The sequence below is a fragment of the Solanum pennellii genome, chromosome 11, assembly GCF_001406875.1.
Source record: "Solanum pennellii chromosome 11, SPENNV200".
NCBI lineage: Eukaryota > Viridiplantae > Streptophyta > Magnoliopsida > Solanales > Solanaceae > Solanum > Solanum pennellii.
In genome coordinates, this window is record NC_028647.1 from 2,448,252 (window position 1) to 2,469,744 (window position 21,493).

The 21,493-nt window shown below is 34.7% G+C and overlaps 2 protein-coding genes across 4 annotated transcripts; one reads left to right on the forward strand and one right to left on the reverse strand.

Annotated features, from left to right (window-relative positions):
• Positions 1–448: 448 nt before the first annotated feature.
• Positions 449–7,547, forward strand: LOC107005126 (probable pectate lyase 13). 2 transcript variants are annotated; one of them, XM_015203623.2, is made up of 5 exons: positions 449–924; positions 1,585–2,299; positions 2,938–3,129; positions 3,967–4,172; positions 7,298–7,547. In XM_015203623.2, the coding sequence occupies exons 1-5, from the start codon at positions 794–796 to the stop codon at positions 7,521–7,523; spliced, it is 1,470 nt and encodes a 489-aa protein (XP_015059109.1). In that variant the 5' UTR covers positions 449–793; the 3' UTR covers positions 7,524–7,547. The 2 variants fall into 2 exon arrangements, with proteins under 2 accessions (XP_015059109.1, XP_015059110.1); XM_015203624.2 differs by lacking the exon at positions 449–924 and adding an exon at positions 963–1,041.
• A 1,211-nt stretch (positions 7,548–8,758) lies between these two features.
• Positions 8,759–20,145, reverse strand: LOC107004482 (protein RNA-directed DNA methylation 3). 2 transcript variants are annotated; one of them, XM_015202688.2, is made up of 16 exons: positions 19,841–20,145; positions 17,489–17,739; positions 17,199–17,354; positions 16,884–17,042; positions 16,624–16,707; positions 15,105–15,172; positions 14,675–15,022; positions 14,529–14,580; positions 14,298–14,456; positions 13,914–14,057; positions 13,720–13,822; positions 13,464–13,613; positions 13,335–13,389; positions 13,182–13,240; positions 9,425–12,381; positions 8,759–9,076 (listed from the first exon to the last, which is right to left on the reverse strand). In XM_015202688.2, exons 1-15 carry the CDS (start codon positions 20,079–20,081, stop codon positions 9,437–9,439), a joined length of 4,974 nt encoding a protein of 1,657 aa, XP_015058174.1. In that variant the 5' UTR covers positions 20,082–20,145; the 3' UTR covers positions 8,759–9,076; positions 9,425–9,436. The 2 variants fall into 2 exon arrangements, with proteins under 2 accessions (XP_015058174.1, XP_015058173.1); XM_015202687.2 differs by having other exon boundaries at positions 9,419–12,381.
• Positions 20,146–21,493: the final 1,348 nt, after the last annotated feature.

Sequence of the window (21,493 nt, forward strand, 5' to 3'; positions counted from 1 at the left end):
ACTTCTAATATGTATAGTTCTCATATAAACTTGTTACTTGATATAATATAGAAATTAAAAAAATTACTAAATAAGAGAAAATACTTTCTTTTTAAAATTGATTAAAATGTAAAATAATACACTTAAATTGAGACGGAAGAACAGAGTATATGACTGTTGTATAAAATAATTATACATAATATAAAAATATGTCTTTTAATTTCACTTTAACTTATATTTATACCTTCTAATTTCAAATGTCCTGAAGTAAACACTTAAACTTATATAAAACTAAATTAATAGACAAATTCGTCTTACACATCAACTAATATGATAATTTTGTGTCATACATAACATCTTATGTATTACATTACACAAAATATATGTGTCTACTAATTTAATTTTATACAAATTTAAATGTTTATTCATATAACGAAAAAATTAAGAAGGACATATTTATGGAAGTGGCAAAAGAAGGCGGCAGAAAGAGAGAAAAACAAGAAGAGGGCTTCTTCCTCTCTTTTCTCACACAAAAAAAACTAAACTTTCCTTGTGTGGGTATTGGGTTTTGGCTTTGCATATACACACAAAAATATACTACTACAAAGTCCAAAAAACACCATTATTATTAAAAAATTTGTTACTAGTGCTCAACTATATTGTTATTATAAAACATTTATGTTTTCCAAAATAATTCAAGAGCAAGAAATCTCTTCCCTCCATTGAGAGAGTTCCTTTTACACAAGAAACACAACAACAAATACAAAAGAATATATTAACTCATTCAATCAAATTTGTTGTTACACTTACAAAGATGTTTTCTCTTATATGCATTCTCTTGTTTTGTTTGTTAGTATCTTTTTTCCCACAAATTATAGTTTCCTTTAATCTCACACTTCCTCATCAACATCCTTACCCTGAAGTTGTGGTTCAAGAAGTACAAAGGTGATTCTAACTTTATGCTCAACATTACCTCATATTCTTAGTATTTTTTGCTCATATAAGCATCTTTGTGCTTTTTCTCGTGTCGAGGGTCTATCAGAAATAACTTCTCTAGCTCATGTAAGGTCTACGTACATTATACTGAGCTCACTTGTTGAATTATACTGAATATATTATTATTGTTGTTTGGCTACTGTCTCTGTTTTTTACAAGAAAATCCACAAAATTCAATTGGTTTCTCTTGAGGTGTTCGATGTTCGTTTTAGGATTAAAACTAATCGGACTTTGTATCAGGAAGTCTCAGATTGGAGGTAAAACATAGTGTACCAAAGATAGTTCAACAATTAGAACTCAGAATTCGAAATTTTTGATTAAGAATGAAAGAGTACTTACCACATTGACGAAACTCCATCTCGCTACAATGTCTTCAAATAGCTAAATTTCACCACAAATATGACCTTCTCTATACTCGAGCTCCAATTTTGCTTGCATTCTTCACCAACGCTAGCCAAATGTATCACTCATCTTGCTCCCCACTAGGCATATGTTGGTTGAGCTCAAAATTGTCACATATTCATATCGATTTTAGTACTAAATTTGACTGTTCTGATGAAATTCGATGCGATAGTGCTATGCTAAAAGTATTTTTTTCATTGTTTACAGGAAGGTGAATGAATCGATTTCGAGAAGGCAACTATTGAACACCACCATGAACGCCATAACTACTCAATGTGAAACCGGAAATCCAATCGACGATTGCTGGCGCTGCGATCCAAATTGGTCGAAAAACCGGCAGCGTTTAGCCGATTGCGCTATAGGTTTCGGCCAGAACGCAATCGGAGGTAAAAACGGCAAATACTACGTCGTTTCCGATTCCTCAGATCTCGACACCGTAAATCCAACTCAGGGAACACTCCGGCACGCTGTAATCCAGGAAGAACCACTCTGGATCATCTTCTCCGGCGATATGTTCATAAAATTGAAACACGAACTCATCGTTAACAGTTACAAAACAATCGACGGCCGGGGAGCGAAAGTTCACATCACCGGTAACGGATGCATAACGTTGCAGTATATTAGCAATGTGATTATACACAATATTCATATTTACAATTGTTTACCGTCGGGAAATACTGATATACGGTCGACGCCGACGCACGTCGGTCACCGGGGTAGATCGGACGGCGACGGGATCTCGATATTTTCGTCACGGAATATATGGATTGATCATTGTGCTTTATCGCATTGTACTGATGGCTTAATTGATGCTATTATGGGGTCCACTGGTATAACGATTTCTAATAGCTATTTCAGTCACCATGATGAAGTTATGCTATTGGGACATGATGATAGTTACTCGCCTGATGCCGGAATGCAGGTTAGATTTACGTTGCTCGAATTTTTAAAAAATATTATTATATCGTTATTAAATTTTTTAAAAAATACACACATATAAACAATTTATTATGCATATTTTGAAAAGTTCAAATAATATAGTTATTCATTATACTTTGAATTTCATCTTGATAAAGTTTTAATATGATTACTTCTGAAACGAAGCTTTAAATTTATCTAAAGACAAATTAAGAATTTGAAGTTCATGCATGTTGGATTACAGTGATTTTGATTTATTTCGATTTTAAATGAGTAACTCCTTCTATTTCATAAGGAACGATCTACTTTCTTCTTATTTTTTTTATTTTATAAAAATAATTTAATTTCAACTTTCCACATATCATGTTTAATGCCACAGATTTAAAGTGATACTTTTAATACATTTTACCTAACTTTAATTTAGGACTATAAAATTAAATTTTTTTCTCTATTTTCAAACAAAGAGAGTAAACTTTTAAGACAAAACTCTCGAACTCAATACTTTTTTAATTTATTTATTCATATGGTTTAAATTTATCATTCGTTATACTTCGTATTAGAGCTCTAAAGCTTAGAATAAAATTAAAATATTTCGTATAATATATTTTTTTTCCTCTAATATGTAATTAATTTTGTGAATAGGTGACAATAGCATTTAATCATTTTGGAGTAGGATTAGTACAAAGGATGCCAAGATGTAGAAGAGGATATATACATGTAGTCAACAATGATTTTACTGAATGGCAAATGTATGCAATTGGAGGAAGTGCTAATCCTACAATTAATAGTCAAGGCAATCGATATACTGCACCAGTCGATGCTAATGCTAAAGAGGTATTTTTCTCTTTCTTTGTCTTTTTTTAATATTTATATTCAAAATCTACTCGTTTAATTAATCTGAATAATTGACTAGTAAATTCATTCATCCAATAAAACATCGAGAGTCTTCTTTCCTAATAAGTGTAAAAGAATTTCAATTATTGTAGCACAGAAGAATAAGGAGTATTCTATACAATTATTCAAAATGTACGAGTCAATTCAGACACTATAACCTTTATTTTCTTAAAGAAAAAGAGATACATGACTACTTATACAAAGCTTAAATGTCATTAGCATGAGTTGTGGTATAGTGGTAACTCATCTTTACTCAATTTTTGTGTTTGAGCTTTGCATGTTGGTTAGCCTTGAAATGTGCAATTCGAATTTAATAGAAGTTCCGAATTTCTAATTGAAATACCAAAAAGGGAAAAAAGTTTAAATGTCATATTTATGTTTTTTTTTTTCAACTTCACAAATAAACCCTCCCTAAATGTCATATTTATGTTTTTTTTTTTCAAACTTCACAAATAAACCCTCCCTAACTAGACTACAACACATGCTTTTTTTCTGTTTTACTGTCTTATTTATTGTGGAAAAATTGATCCTTTCTGTGGGGACCATATTTCAATTTCCAAATTTTCCACTTAGAGAAAAGAAAACACATAGTACTCTCAATTGATGATTTAAGTATTAACAAGAATGTTTTGCAAAATGCATAATTACCCCTAAAATGGAGCCGCACAACACATAGCTAGAAGTCAGAGGACTCATACTATCCGTCCAACCCTTCGCTCCGAGAAATCGTAGATCGAAAAACGCCTTAATAAAAAAGTATTTTTATTTTTTTAATAGGTGACAAAGCGCGTGGAGACAGACGAGAGAGAGTGGAGTGGGTGGAATTGGAGAACAGATGGAGATATAATGGTAAATGGAGCATTTTTTGTGCCATCAGGTGAAGGACTCGGTAACCAATACGCGAAAGCCTCGAGCGTGGAGCCCAAATCCGCTGCTATTATTGATCAACTCACTCTTAATGCTGGTGTTTTTGGTGCCCCAAGGTACACAACTCCTCCCCCCACCCACCCAACATTTCTTAAATATTGACATTTTTACCCCTAGTATTTAAATAATTTCATAATTTTAGTATACTTAAAATTTGGATAATTAGAAATTACATGAAAAAAGACAGACTAAATGATTTAACGGTTACTCAAATAGATGAAAAAAAATTGAGGAGATTATAACTTAATACAAGTAAACATAAAAAAAAAATGTTAGTGAATTTTTTTTTAATTTGTGTAAGTTATTGAGGATAAAGTTATCTGATATCTTGTTGTGATAGCTGCTGAATGTATTAGAAAATAGAATTTAGATACTTGACGTATTTTACTGTTGCGTAGGCTTAAAAGCGAAAGAGAATAATATCAGTAGTAAAGTATATGATTGTGGGGTGATGGTGGAATAAAATTAAGGAACCTACTAATTCTTGTTTTAATTTTTTTTTTGTTTACTATAGTTTTTAAATCTTCAAAAATGCTATTTCTTTTTTTGTTCTTATGTCGCAGTGAGAGCGTTGATCAAATAGAAGATAGTGTGGATTCGTTAAAGGCTAAAGAATATACTCTCTCCGTTTCGATTTTTTTGGTTTATTTTCTTTTTTCATCTGTTTAAAAATAAGCTTTTCTTTTTTGACATTTTTTAGGTTTAACTTTTTACGTGCAGCATTAGATTAAAATATTTTGATACATTTTACTTATGTTAGTTTCAATTACAAAGTTTTGAAAGTTTCTTTTAAAAAAAGATTCCATGTCAAGTTAATTTTTTGAAAAGCAAATCGAAACGGAGAAAGCATGTTTTATTTTGATATAAGGGTTAGAATAAGTAGAAAGGTATATATGATACATGGATCCACGAGATAATACGTGCGTTGAGAATCTTAATAGAGCCTTGTGTATTCTTTGAGTTGTCTTTTTCTATAGTCAAGTCCATATAGATTTAAGTAATGTCACTTTATTTTTCCTATTTAGTTTTTTGATTATCATATTAAAATTGATTAAAATTATATGAAAAAGTTTATATTAAATATTTTTATTTAATTAATTTCAATTTGAGATCTATAATTAAAACGAAAAAAATTCCATTCAAAAAGACTTAAACGTGTGAAAACCTTTTATTAAAAATTATAATATTTTTATCACTCGTACTGAAATTTCTATATTTTATTATTGATAAGTAAAGTTACCTTTAGTAATATTATATTATGCATAATATTTGAGAATTTAAAAGGTGATGGAGATGTCACTACTCAAGAAAGGGGTCCATTTTTTTTCCTGTATTTGATCAACTCGTGGACCTAGTCACTTTTAACGTCACCCATCAATCTATGTATTATTTGTGATTTTCGAGTCAACTTTTGTTCTAACTCAACTAAATATATAAGTGTTCACTATGTCTCTTGGTAACTTTGTGTGACTTTAGAATTTAGATAGATGATAAGTAATCATTTGGTATTTTAACTTCAACTGAAAGTTAATCTTAGAATTTCATAGTTTTCAGTCACATTATAAATCACTGTTACATCTAATAAATTACTAACAACATAAAGAGGTCAAGATAGAATCTTTATATTTTATATATGTATCTAATCTATATAGTATAGTGGTAATAATTATAATTAAATTTAGTGAAGGGCAAAAAGGGAAGATTAGGTCATGTGAGGTTATCTAATAAGAGTGTGAGAGAGATGTGAAGTTAGATTCTTTGGGTTCATGCATTCCAGCCCATGCAAAAAAGTGGGCCCAACATGTACTTTTTTAATAAAGTGTTTGGGCCCCACATTTGATATTAATTGGGCCTTTTGGACTAAAGATAAAGGTAGGGCCCATATAGCCTAGTTGCTCAATTTGGTATTAAAGATTTAGTGGAAAAAATGCAAGTACTAGCACATATTAGACTGACTTGTGTCGAAAACAATCTCTCTATTTTATAAAGATTCTTATTTAGTGATAGAATGTTTAAAATCATTAACTTTCATTTTTGAAGTTATGATTTTTTAAAATTTAAAGTTATGTTGATCGTGAAATTTTATTCGTGAAAGTCCGAAAAGTTTATCTGGTTTTTGAAACTTGAACTTTTTTCAGTGACATCTTTTTAAAACTATCATTCAAAACCTATGCCAAATAGATTTTTGAAGAATTTTTTAAAACCTAATTCAAACTCTATAGTCAAACGTTGATAAAATATGTGGTACATTATTTTTTTGGACTTCACTTATGGAATTAAGGTTAGGAATGTTGTTGTTGTACTTACACCAATATTTAATAAATATGTTATTTTGTAAATAAACAATTTCCTCTCCTTTCTTTTTTTTTTTGGATGTATTAGACTCTTAGAAAATGTCATGTCAAAAAAACCTTTTCATTTTCTAACCTATTAGAATCGTTTAATTAATATATTTGATAAATAAAAAACAAAAAAAAAGAATAAACAAAAAATTACTCACTTTCTCATATTTCTTGTAATAAATTTTAAATGTGTCATTATCAAGAAAATTAGACCCATAATGGGACATCTACTCTCAACTATTTTCTTTGTATAACAAAAAAATTATTGAATGATATTAGAAAAGAAAAAATAAAGGAGTGTGTGGTGGTGGTAAGGGGGATGAAAATTTAAATTTATTCAATATTTAATACAAAAGATATTATGCTTTTGAAATTATGAATTTATTCTTAAATTGGTGGAGCTTAGTTCAAGTGACAATGAGTGAGAGACTCGTGATTTAGGTCACATATTTGAGGCTTGCATCATGCAAATTGAGCAAGGTATCGACCTCATATTAAATTGGAAAATTCGATAAAAAAATCTAAATAATTGTAGAAAAGGAGTAGAGATACTTTATTATATATGAGAAACTCAAAAAATGAAAAGACAGTGTGGATTCCGAAAGGTGCTTTGATTCTTATGATTGGCCAGACAAATTTAAGCAATTACACACATATACAAAGTTATAATAATTTTTATTAACAGGTACAAATACTACAATCTTAAATTTATTTACATGTAGATATGTTAAATCTCTAGTAACTCACTCTTCCACATCTATATATATACATTTATATTTTATATCGAAAATATTACGATTCAATTTCTAATATTATATTTCATTATTATAAAAAAACAGGGATAAAAGTATAAGTATATCCTATGGAGGAGGGACCACCACCGGAGCTAGCGGGAGTGGCGGTGGGGGGTCCACCGGCGCCGGCGATGATAGTGATTTTTTTGGAATGATGTTTGGGAGCGGCGCACCACAAAAATTATCATCAACCACTCATTATACTATCTTATTATCTCTTTTAATTATGTTATTTTTGTACACCAACCAATTATTTTTAATCTTACTATAGCATTTACTTATATTGTTATATTTATTCAAAAAAGAATCAAAAGATATAAGAAAAAATATTGCAACTTGACAATTTCAAGGGTCCCAATTATTTCTTTGTATATAATAATAAATTGATTGATAGGAATGTCAAAGAGAGGAATTTATGGGTTGTTGTTAGATATTGAGTCACACTCTTAGGTTTCACTTTTTTATGTCTTTTTCCAATTTTTTATTTAATAATGTTGTTCTATTTTTAAAAATAGTTTAAATTTTAAATTTCAACCCTGCACTTAACAATATGATATATACATATTATTGTCACATACCCTTTACTTAAAAACTTAAAAGAATGGTGGATAGCAAAGAAAGAAATGTAGAAACAGAATCTGCTTAAGAAATGAAGTAATTTAAATATAAACGAGACTGGCTTTCTGAGAAGAGGTATTTATGGGTTGTTTACTACTCGATGTCACCACTTTGTTTTCACTTATTTTTTTAAAATTTATTTTCTTCTTGTGGGGAGCTTGAGTATGACTTAGAATTGGTGGCTATTGGATTTTTTTGACTTTTTGTGCTAAATGATGATGAATTATAGTGTTGAAAATTGTATAATTAAATTTTAGAAAGATAAAGAGTATGGTTGGCTATGGTACCTTTTTCAGATCATACATCAATTTCAGAGCCTATTATGAGTTATGACTTTTTAGCCTTTTTCAATTCAACCAAACACATTGATACGATGTGTTCTTTTGTTTTCTACGCCTAATAATCTCCATGTGCGAGTGATTTAAGGAATTCTAAACATCCTTTTCACTTGATAATAATAATTCAACATTTCAAGTTCAATAATGCAAAATAGCATTTTACTTGAGAATGTACACAAAACCTTACCTCTCAAAGGTGAGGTAACTGAGACTTCCGATAAACCTTCAGCTCAAGAAAAAAACAAAAAAGATTAAAAAAGAAGTAATTAAAGTAAAAGAGACAAATAGATAGTAAACAAAAGCAAGTATCATAGCAGTACTACAGCCAACTATTTACTACCATCAAACTACAATTCACCGACCATATTGGACCAAATAGAGCGATCACATATTATTATCTTGCGAGTTTTCTTCGTGAACTATAGATTCCAAGACACAGTTATTCTTCATTTATAAGAACATCAAGGTCTCATCTAAAGACTCCAAATTTGATTATGCAGAGCCATCATTTACTCGAAATATTATCACATCCATGGAACTAACATGCATGAAGACACCCCCAGAATAAGTATCAAACAGAAGTAAATAACACGACCAAACATAATCATGCCAAAGGCTACATGTTAAAGTCGTCGCGAAAGCAAGCACCGCGACAATTATCAGTTTCGAAATTGAAAATGAAGAGTCTTTATCGAACATCCAACATTCCAAAAGTTCTATGTCCTGCAATTCAAGAGTAATAACTTACGATACATCTAAGCATCTAAAGTCCCAATCCATGCTTCCCCCAAGAGCTAGTCCGTCATTTGTTATTTGTACAAACCATAATTACATGGATGGCCCAATCGACCCTCCATAGCAAAATAACCTGCATAAATTAAGGACAAAATTATTACTATAACGTTCAACAAGAAAACTGGCAAATACAAAAGGACCTGTACATTAAACATTTTAGCCAGTTCTAAATTAAACAGATCAATTTGGAAGAGCATAACAGGAGTCGGTTTAAAATCAAAATATTTAACATAACAATCTCAACCGAGCAAGTATATTAAGCATTGTATACCGGCAGCTAATGAAGTTTCAAATAGTTCATCTTTTAATGTAAAAAAACGTTGAGATTGTCATCCCAAATATCTGCAAGTAGAATCTGTGCATCATTTAAGGCAAAGATTTAGATTATAATATCGACCAACTTTATGTTACATACAATTACCGTCCAAAGCTGTCACCAGTCTCCCTGGCCACCAGAGCTGGTTCCTTTGCCCCAAGAGCTGGTTGATTTACCCCATGCATCACTCGGTCCATCGTTTGTTTCTTTTGGTTTGTTCACATCGTCAGTGTTGGATTTGTTTGCAGTCCAAGCTGTGCTCGCGTTTCCTGACCCAGTTCCCTGGTTCCAACTTGTTCCCTTGTCATTCTGAACCTCCTTTTCACTAACAGTTGTCTGCTGACCCCACCCTGACGATGTACCTCCCGTAGTAGCAGTAGATGTTTTCCAATTATTTCCTTCAGTCTTCCAACTGCCACCAGTTCCACTCACATTCTTTTCGGAGTCGAATCCTTTCTTCCATCCACCATCATCAGCATTACCTCCTGTAGTAGTAGTTGATGCTTTCCAACTATTTCCTGGACTATTCCAACTGGTAGTACTAACACCACTTCCACTCGCATTCTTTTCAGAGTCGAATCCTTTTTTCCACCCACCATCACCAGCATTACCTCCTGTAGTAGTAGTTGATGCTTTCCAACTATTTCCTGGACTATTCCAACTGGTAGTACTAGCACCACTTCCACTCGCATTCTTTTCAGAGTCAAATCCTTTTTTCCATCCACCATCATCAGCATTACCTCCTGTAGTAGTAGTTGATGCTTTCCAACTATTTCCTGGACTATTCCAACTGGTAGTACTAGCACCACTTCCACTCGCATTCTTTTCAGAGTCGAATCCTTTCTTCCATCCACCATCCTCAGCATAACCTGTACTATCAGCACTTTTCCAGCTGCCTTTGTTATTGTTATCTTGGCTCCAACTGCCCGTATTAGATTTCCATCCCTCAGCATCACTGCCAGAGCCTTTGCTCCAACTGTAGGGTTTATCTTCCTGCGAATCATTTCTATTCTGCCATTCACCACTTCCATCCCTCCTTCCACGCCCTCTACCACGAAATCCTCCCCCATCTGATCCTCTACCTCTAAAACCTCCTCTGTCCCCTCTACCTCGAAAACCTCCCCGACCTCCAAAGCCGCCACCATCTGAGTCACCCCTACCTCCAAAGCCACCACCATCTGAACCACCCCTACCTCCATATCCACCCCTATCTGATCTACCACGGCCTCCCCTCCAACTACCACCTCTTCCCCTGTCACTGTAAGAATCAGATTGCTGGTTGTTGCTACCAAAGCCACTTCCAGAACTCCAGTTACTTTTGCTGCTCCAAGAATCTTGAGTTCCACCCGCATCATTAGTTCCACTCTTCCACGAATTACTTTGACCCCATCCAGTAGATGAACCTCCATCAGAAGTCTTTTTCCATGGATCATTTTGATTTTTTCCATTTCCATCTTGTTCGACTGCAGATTTGCTATTCCATGCAGAGTTGTTACCTTCTGAAGCTTTCTGGGTAATCTTGTTGTCCCAACCAGCGGCTCCACCCACTTCACCAGATTTTTTGTCCCAATCAGACTGGTTTCCACCAGAACTTCCTACCTCAGTCGTGGCTGAATTTTTATTCCAACTAGAAGACCATCCATCATTTGATGGTTTGGAAGCACCCCAACCACCAGTGCTCTGGAAATCAGACGATTGATTATTAGGACCACTGGTGTCTTCATTAACATTTTTACCATGTTCCTGTGAATTACTCCAACTAGACTGGTTACCCTTAAATGATACATTATTAGAATTATTATTATTATCTTCACCATCAGTAGTCCAGCTACTAGACTGTCCTTGATTGAAGGATCTTCCTCTACCACTTTGATCTCGACCTCCTCGCCAACCACCTCGTCCTCTCCTACCACCTGATCCACGACCTCCATCAAATTCTCTTGGCCTTCCCCAGCTCCCTCCTTCTTGGTCCGTACCACCACTATTCCCACTCTCACCTTCTTTCCAACCCCCTGCAGCTTCTTTACCCCAAGAAGATCCACCATCCGGTTTGCCCCAAGTAGATCTGGTATCTTCTCCCCCACCAGATCCAGCTTCCTTCTTATTCCAAGTAGATCCACTACTTCCTTTGTCCCAAGAAGTACCTCCAGCTGGCTTGGAGAAAGATCCATCATCCTTTTTGTTCCAAGAAGAACCACCATCCTGCTTGCTCCAAGAGGTTTTGCTGTCATCAGCCTTGCTCCAACTAGATCCGCCATCTTGCTTTTCCCCGGCAGTCTCTGCATTTGCATCAGATTGCTTACCCCAAGAAGATTCACCGTTGCTTTTATTCCAAGAAGATCCAGAACCCTGCTGGTTAAAAGAGGTTTTGCTGTCTGGCTTACTCCCGCTAGATCCACCATCTTGCTTTTTCCAGTCATTATCTGCCTTTGCATCAGACTGCTTACCCCCCCAAGAGGATCCACCTTCACCTTCACTCTTCTTCCAAGAAGATCCAGCATCCTGCTGGCTCCACGAGGTTTTGCTATCTGTCTTATTTGATCCACCATCCTGCTTTGTCCATCCAGTTTCAGCATTTGCATCCGATTGCGGACCCCAAGAAGATCCACCCGCTTGCTTACTTGAAGACGATCCACCATCACTTTTATTCCAAGAAGATCCGGCACCCTGCTGACTCCACGAGGTTTTGCTATCTGTCTTGTCCAATCCACCATCTTGTTTTTTCCAGTCAGTCTCTGCATTTGCATCAGATTGCTTACCCCAAAAAGATCCACCGTCCTGCTTGCCCCATGAGGTTTTTCCAGAATCATCATTATTCCCTTGTTTTTGCACAGAACTGCCCCAGGATCCATCTGTAACCTTCTCAGTGCTCTCTTGATGTGATTCAACCTTTTTGCCCCAGCCACCAGACGCACCACTAGTGGCAGCAGCAGCAGAAGTAGCTTTCGCCCAACCATCATCTTGCCCAGAGTCAGCAACAGTTCTATCACTACCTCCAGATGCACCCCATGATGCATTCCCGGTGTTACCCTCGGTGGCAGTAGCCCCTTGAACCATCCAATCTGCCAGAAGAAAAAAAAAAATCGCTGGTAAGTTCATACACAATAAGTTCTTGTTGGATAACTGCAAATGAAGCGTGTTAGACACAAACAGAACTATAAAGGGTCGGAATGGTATTGTGCAGCAGAGGTTCCATATGCGAGGAAAAGGCACACTGCCAGAAAACTGTGGTGCATGATTCTCAACTTATACAATCAAACATGGTAAATGCCATCGATATGCGACGAACTGCAATGTTGCAGGAAGGAAGAGAATGCATAACAGAATAGGAAGACATGGATGACCATCCCTACATGCATTTTTTTTGGATTAGTTGGGCGGAAAAGGAACAGAAGATGCTTTGAAGGCTTAGTTACTCAACACACAAACTTAATAGTCATGCTTATATCTTTTGGCTTTTGGTATAGGATGACAGATGTATGATGTTCCAACTTACTTGAATTCCTCTGCTCACTAGGCTTTTTGTTTTTGTATGTAACTGCACCGATTTGGTGCTTTTACTCTGAAATAAAAAGTACTACCCTCTTTGCACCAATTTGTGTGGCACACTTTCCTTTTTAGTCCATCCCAGGAATAATGTCACCTTTCTTTATTTGGCATTTATTTAATGGCACCATCATTGCCCTTATTGGGTCCCATTTAACACTATTGTGAAGAAAAGTCAAAACTAAAAGTAAGCACTAAAGTGACTTTAGTAAGGGCAATCTGGTAAACATAACAAAGTCTTCCCTTACAGCGCCACATAAATTGGGATGGAGGGAGTACTACTCATTCAAGAAAAGGAGCAAAATGCTCTTCTTACCGTCAGAACCATCCTTTGTTCCAAGCAGGTCAAAAGGTTTTGATGAATCACCATCGACCCTATAGTAATAAGTAAAGAGTGTTAAAAGAAATAAAAATGTCAAAAAGTAATTGGAAGTTTCTCCTTGAATTTGTTCAGGTAAAGAAATTGTACCCAAGAGATACGACAGAACTCTTTGCATGAACTTCCGCAAGATGTTCAGATTTGACTACAAAGACAAGACTGTTTTTAGTGACAATCTCCCATATAACATTAGAAGTCAAAGCAAGGAAATGTATGAACCTGTAAGAATTTTTTGCTGGGAATCAAGCTTTACTGTAACATCAGAACGTCGTATGGCTATTACACGACAAAGGTATCCCTTCAAAGGCCCCACTCGGATTCTCAGAGACTGCCCAACTGAAAACATTTCATTGTCATCCCCGCGCTTGACTGTAGAGAGAATAAAAACAGAACTTAAAGGAATCAATATTTTAATAGTAAGCAGTGTCTTGATCCAAGGCACCAATTAGAAAAAGAGCAGACTCCTAAAACATACAGCTATTATTATCATCCTTCGCTCTCCAAGATTTCTCAGGCGAAAGAGGGGATTTAGGTGATGATGAGAAATCTGCTAAACCTGAGGGACCGGGTTCACTTCCCTGGTTAAATAAAATATGCACAAAAATATTAGCGCAACAAATATGGATAGCATACAAATATGACTAGTTAAAAAAAAACAAATGTACAGACCTTCCCGTTCAATACACCACCACTGCTTGCAATTCTTTCACACATCTGACCTTTGACACAGAGATAACCATTATTATCCTGTTCACTTTGGTCATATAGAAAGACGACACCTCTGTAAATCTGCTTCACAGTTCCTTGTTTATCCTGCATTTATTAGTTCCCAATTACATCATTTCAGAAGACTAATGACAAATAAAATGATGTTACTCCATCCCTGAATAACAGTCCACCTTCCGAGGGGATAACCTAGTGGGGCAACAACCTCGAGAATCAAGGTTTCGTAAAGCCAGCAGAAGCATTAGTCACTGGTGGATTAGATAAGTTGCGCGCGCACAACTTGACTCAGACACAACCATAATCATCCAAAAAGAAAAAAGGCCGAACCTTCAAGGAACCATCCAAAACTCTAACCACATCACCAATTGAAATGACATTAGTTAGCTGGTCTTTCACAGTGAATAGCTTCTTATCAAAAGATGCACGCTTCAATTCACGCAGTTGAACGCTCACTACCACAGGTCTCTCTGATCCATATTTCATGATCTGAGAAATAATCACTTTAAAATAAGAGATCATTCACCCAAAGCAAAATAAAGCCAATAGATACAAATATACCTTAAAGCTATCATCTTTCTCCTTGCCAATAATAATGCCAAAATCATTCCTACTGTAATAGCACATAAGAACTTTTAAGCAAAAACGACAAATAGGGGGTGGGGGGGGGGGATATTAAGTTGGTGAACAGTAAAGAGACAACCTACCCAAAAAATACAAGATCATCTACTTCAAAATTGTTTTCCATACTAGAGCTTGAAGAACTCTCCCCTTTCTCACCTCCTTTCTGACCAACCTTAAAATCATTTGTATTTCTCTTGTTCTTCCGATCACCATAAAGCTGGGTAAGCCAGTCTACATCCTGGGGTTCATCATTACTAGAAGGTTCAAACTTCAGGAGCTCAGCTTCAGTAGGCAATACACCCCAATAGCTCAATGAATCAGTCCCCACTTTTTTGTATAAATAACCATCCTTCAGCATCTTTCCATCAAGAATTTCAAACATTAGGTTTGTATCCCGATCTTTCCGGTACTGGATTAGAGGCCGAAAGTCTCTGCAGTTAAATTACGGCAAAACATCACATACTTGCAACCTATTATATTGGAATAGTAATAACAAATGGAGTATGATATTACTCGAGCTCTGTAGAGCTAATTAGTCTTGGTGCTGGAATAATTCCTTTCTTGGCAGCAACTCCTCCACCCTATAAATTTTAAAAACTCAGCTATCTGAGTAAGCTGAAAGTAAAAAATGAGAAGGTATGGAAACATCAATATGCTACATACTTTGAACAGTATCAAACGAAACAAATGTACAATATTAGAAGTCTATGACTACTAAAGTATAGAGATGTTTTACGATCAACTTAAACCGTGACTTTAAAAAAGGAATTAAAACCTCCACCAGTCAAATAAAAACCATAAACCCAGGTGAAAATGTACTTATAACAATTTCTCAGTGATAACAGCCAATAAATCCCTGCATTTTGCACTCTCTCATTGGAGACCTTCACATGGACAGCTCTCACAAGAGCCTGTCTAACTCAAGACAACACAGCTAGTATAGATGTTACATGTGCCAAGACAGCTCAAAACCATTCAATCACCATCCTTCACTACCCAGTAGCTGGGGCATGATATGCCTGCATGCATCTTTGGGTGTCTTTGGCACAAGAGGAATCACACTGTTTTGATGACATTTCAACCCTTACCCACTCTCTGAAGTCAAAAGCATATTATACCTCTTTAGTTGGAGCAATCTCACCCCTGTACATAATCTTGGCTCCTACCTTAAGACTTTTATCAGTTTACTAACTTTAGCTTAACCCCATATGTTTTAGGTTTTATTGTTTAGCACCCTGTCCTCGGAAATGTACTGTACAGAAGCTAACATCTGCTTCTTCTGTAATTTGCATCTCCTTGATGCGTCTATTGAAATACCTTACTTCCATCAAAAAGATGTTCAACTCTTGCAAAGAGGAAATCCAAAGCCCTTAAAAATGTATTCTAAGAAGACTAATTAAATTATAATTTATAGGTGTATTGATGATGATAACCAGCATTTTTTTATCAGTGAGGATGATAACCAGCATTTATGTAGCGGACTGCAGACGATATATATAAGCCTAAGTTAAATGAAAGTAGATTAATAAGATGTAAATCTGGATTGCTAAGTGCATAATTAGCCAAAAAAAGTTAAGTGCTTAGTCAAAATCAAGCATATATACTAATAGAGCATAGGAGCAAACATTAAAACAAAGAGAAGAGTAAGTACATTACTTTGATTTAAAATCGTAATATAATACATAAAAATTAGAAGTATCTACGCCGTGCAGTGCAGGAAATACTCAAATCAGAACCACCAATTAAGTACAAATTCACAAGACTACCAGCTCCAAGAAGATGTGCATTTCTTAAAAAGTTGAGGTCAAATAACCAATGCACAATTACCCAGAAAACACGGGCAGCACCGTCCCTCCCTCCCTAACACAGGTTTTTTCTCTTGCTATTACTTCTGTTTCTTTTTGGGATGGGGAATGAAGAGAAGAAGGGAGTAGCATGTTATGGGAAGTAGCATGTTATGCATCATATAGAAAGAGTTATTCACATTAACAAAAACATAAAATAATTCGGAAAATCAAATATAAATTATTACAAATTTGTCAGCAATGGCTTGTAAGTCTACTCTTGGAATCAGCTTTACTGTCACTTTCTTCCGCGAATCATTCACTGCCACAACCTACAGATCACGATGAAACAGTTAGCAAGCACATGAAAGAAGGTGATTCATTATTGTTGCACTTGCATAATTTCTTAGACAAGTAAACTGAGGCCAATAAGCAGCATAAGTCATATTGCATCTACATGTACAATAAGAGAGATAAAGTAGCAGCCAGCTGATGGAATTAATAGTACCTGTGCTAGATCACCCTTGTATATTCCACTTTTGACACGTGCCCACATGCCCTCAGAAATCCCACTAGACTTCTTCCGGACAGCAATCAAATGAGAAACTTCGTTCAGTGGAACAGGTGCCACTCTAGTTGAATATATACTACAAAGGCCTTTACATGCCTATACAAGGAGCTCGGTTTAGTCCATTTAGAATGTCATTAAAGAATACTTTATCCAAAAAAAAAAAAACTGTAACGAATGATCCGACTTCCACAGAAGCATCAAGGCCAGTTCAAGACCTAAGAATGTCATAATAAAGAGAAAAAAGAGTAGGACCTCATAAACGTCACATTGTTTGTCAGACTCGATATATATATATCCCTTCACATGATCAAGTGCAAAAGCGGATATTATCTGCAGCTTTGTTCCTAAAGCAAGCAAGTCTATATACTTTTGCATAAGACAGAAAGCTGAGTGTCTTTCTCTTCCAACCTATTGAACAACGCAAATACAAAAAATAAAGCAACATAAGCTGTAAAACCAGAATGACAATAGGAAAGAACTAAATGACAACAATCTGACAAATATGTATGAATGGCTTTTCACTTCAATGTCAATTACTATACCGTGCATTTAACTTTCCATATAGTTGGATCCTTGAGAGAAGGCACAAGTGTCTCCTGCTCAGACTGTCTCTTCCTATCATCAGCATCTTCTGCATAGGTAACAAAATTAGAACCTGGTTTATAGCGCTCCCTTAACATCCGCTCTAGCTCTTCTCCATCCATCTCCTCCTCTTTGATCACTGGGGGTTGGGGTGTTCTCGCAGGTTCATTCTTGATTTCAGCATTACTTCCAAATTCTTCTTCAAGCAAATCTGTTTTTTACACCAAAGGGAGAACCAAATTGATAAGATAAACAAACTCAAAATAGTTCTGGCAGAGTGAGCTACCAAAAATAATAGTAACTCGCTCCCCACTTCCCTGATCTCCCTGTGCAAATAAAAAAATGTTAAGCTCAGTGTTTATCTTGCCGCAACTAAGGTAGGTTGGCTCATAAGCTCTCTTCTTCCTTTTTTTTTTTTTTTTTTGCAACTTAGGCAATGCTGTTATTGTTAGAACAAGAAACAAATGATTCTATCATGTTTTGATTACACTTCTTTTCAGCAGAGGGTCTATTGGAAACAAGACTCTCTACCCCCACATCCACAAAGGTAGGGGTAAGGTCTACATACATCCTACTCTCCCCAGACCCTACTTGTAGGATTACATCGGGCACGTTGTTGTTGTTGATCAGTAAGAGTTGAATCTATAGAGATAATAATTCTTTAAAAAAAGAAGTAAAAATTGAGAGGCAGCATTGACCAGCGTACACTTTGAAAATGGATAATCACAGAGGTAATAAACAACAAGCACCTGTACAGAGAAGATTGGGATAAATCAAGCTAGAAGCAGCGAGTATGAGCTGCTTCTAAGTATGAAGCTTAGTATAAGAAAGAATGATATACTAATTGTTCTAGGCCAAGAGAATTATAGTACTAGGGAGCTGTTGCTTAAAACACGCTCCTGTTTCCCTTTTATATAAATAATAATACACACAGAAGATGTCAATCAAAAGAAAACAGATAATCAACCATACTTTGGACTGTGCATCTTCAAGGAATGTAAAATATAAATAGATTTGTCAAATATAATTTTATTCCTTGTACGTACTATGTAGGTACAGTCTGAACAACAGTCACTGAGAAACACAAAATGATTTACAATCAAAATATACAAATTAAAAAGGGAAATACCCAGAATCAGTACAAGACTCTGGTTTATCTTACATAGACTTTTAGAACCCAAGTTTACTACAGAAAAGTGAATCCCGTTCAAACAAATAACTTCCAAGATCGCATAATAAATTCCTACATGTAATCCTTTTCTCTTTGTTCATTTGCTACAAGGCAACAAAATCAGTAAATTTTAAACAAGACCTCCATGCTACGTTAATTGGTGAAACCAAACAAAGAATGAACAAAAATATTAAGCCACTGGGTGCAATTTCAGAATAATTTTTCAACCGCAAATTTTAGCTTTAAAAGCCTAGGTTCTCAAAAAGTTCATAAGAGCCTCAAACATGCAAAAAATCCACAAGTATGTGAAAACTGAAAACACATACTAGCATAGCCTATTACACAGACAGATTCACCAAAATCCCTAATTTCTCAAAGTCTTTTTTCTGAATTAACCAAAACACGACATACAGAACAAAGCAAAAAAGGAATTAGGTTACTGATATGCTGTCTCATATACCTTCAAACAACTTTTTACAGCTAATCATTCAAAATTCTCAAATCCTAAAACCTTTATCATACCTCAAACATGCAAAAGAAAACCACAAGTGTGTAAACATGCGTACTAAGCCTATTAAATAAATAGATTCACCAAAATCCCTAATTTCTCATCAGTTTTTTGAGTTATCCCAAACACAATTACACAGAACAAATCAAAGGAACAAGGTCACTGCTATGCTATATCGTATACTTACAAACAACTTTTTACAGGTAATCCTTCAAAAGCTTAAAGTATTAAAACCTTTATTTAAACCTCAAACATGAAAATGAGCAGTCAATAAAAATCTATGACAATGCAGACCAGTTACACAAACAGATTTACCAAAAATCCCTAATTCCTCAGACAGTTCTCTGAATTATCCAAAACACGAATACACATAACAAAGCAAAACGGAACTAGGTCACTGCTATGCTGTCTCATATACCTTCAAGCAACATTCGCAGCTAATCCTTCAAATCATCGACTCTTAAAACCTTTATCTAACCTCAAACATGCAAACAAATAGTCAAAAAAATCTACATCAATGCAGACCAGTATAGCTCTAAACCAACCGATTTACTGAAAATCCCTAATTTCTCAGTCATTTCTGCTAGACACTCAAAATCTGAAAAGAAGTTGAGTTTCAGCTGTAACGTATACCTTGCTCGAAGAAGTCAGAGTCACTGAAGTCAAAATCAGAGTCATCGTCGTAGTCGTCATCGACCTCGTAAGCAACGTCATCGACGAACTGAAGAACACTGCGATCTTTTCTCTTCCGACCACCGGTTTTATCGTCATCGAAATCATCGCTAGAGTTACGCTTACGTTTTCCGGCCGACGACGAAGCTTTGCCGTCGGTGACTTTTTCCTTACCCTTTTGTAAAACCGATTTTCTCCCCATTTTTGCTTCTACAACATCACAGAGAGAGTGTGAGAAAGAAAGTGAAACGATGAAATCACTGAAATGACACGTCTAATATTCCCAAAAAGACCTTTATATTAGGGGTTATTTTTTGATAAATTATTAATTATTTTTATTTTTATATTTGGCGATAAAAAAAATGATAGTCCGATATACTAATTTCTCGTTTGTAACGGATTTGAAAAGGGATCGGACGCCAAAGATTTATTGTATGACAACTCGACATATTAGGTTATTGTTATATGCGATGGATTTGAAAAACAATTAAATTGTAAAGGTTTATTTTATAACAATTCGATGCATTAAGTTTTGTCAAGGAGCGAACTTGAAAAATGATTGAATTGCAAAAAAAATAGTGTGAGAACTCATGCAAACCGTGTGAATCAAATATGTGTGATGATTTATACGATTTTCTACCATATGTAGTTCAATTTCATTGTTTCTACTTCCAGACGATCGAAAAAGAAAGAATAGTTAAGATATTTATGATAATTACGTATTTATAAAATGTCGTCTCTAATGCACAACTCAATACTAAGTTATTGTTATGAGCTAAATTTAAAAAAGAATCGAACTACAAGAATTTATTGTATAATTACCTAATGCACTAAGTTCTTAGTAAGCATTAGAATTGAGAAATGACAATAACAATTTATGTATTCGCATTTCAGGAAACTTAACATAAGATTTTTAATTTGAAATTTATCTATATTTAAAAATTACATATTATATTGTATTGCATGTGAGATAATAATATAGAGATCAGTAAATATGAGATAAAAATCAGAAAAATAATTTTTTTCCTTAACCTGAAGTTCTTAGTGAAAAATATTACTAGTACATTAAAAAATAAGAGTATATTCTAATTTTAATTAGTTTAAATCAAATGTGTAGTTATATCTTATACATTCACTTTTAGTTCAATGAATCGTAAAAATCTATCCATTGAATAACCTCGTCATTATTTAATATTGATATTGTAATCTCATTATTAACTTATTACCAAATTATTTGAATTTTGATTTGGCAAGCCAAATTTCAGACACAAGCTTCTAAATTTAAAGCAACCAAACATGCAAAAAAAATGATAAATTAAGGCAACTTTCACATATAGTCATTAAAATAATTTTAACTAGTTCCATTGTTAATCATAATTTATAATTATATGTTAGAGATAGGAGAGAGACGAGCGAGAAAAGACAATGAGTGAAGAAAAGTAAATTTTATATGTATATTTATCAAAGTGTATATGTATATATGTCTAATAATTATATATATATGTAACTGATATACATATATTTGTATATCTAGCAAGCGAGATTGGGAGAGGAAGGAGAGAATCGAGCGAGAGAGGGAGAGAGTGGAGACGGGCAATTGCATTTGTATATCTG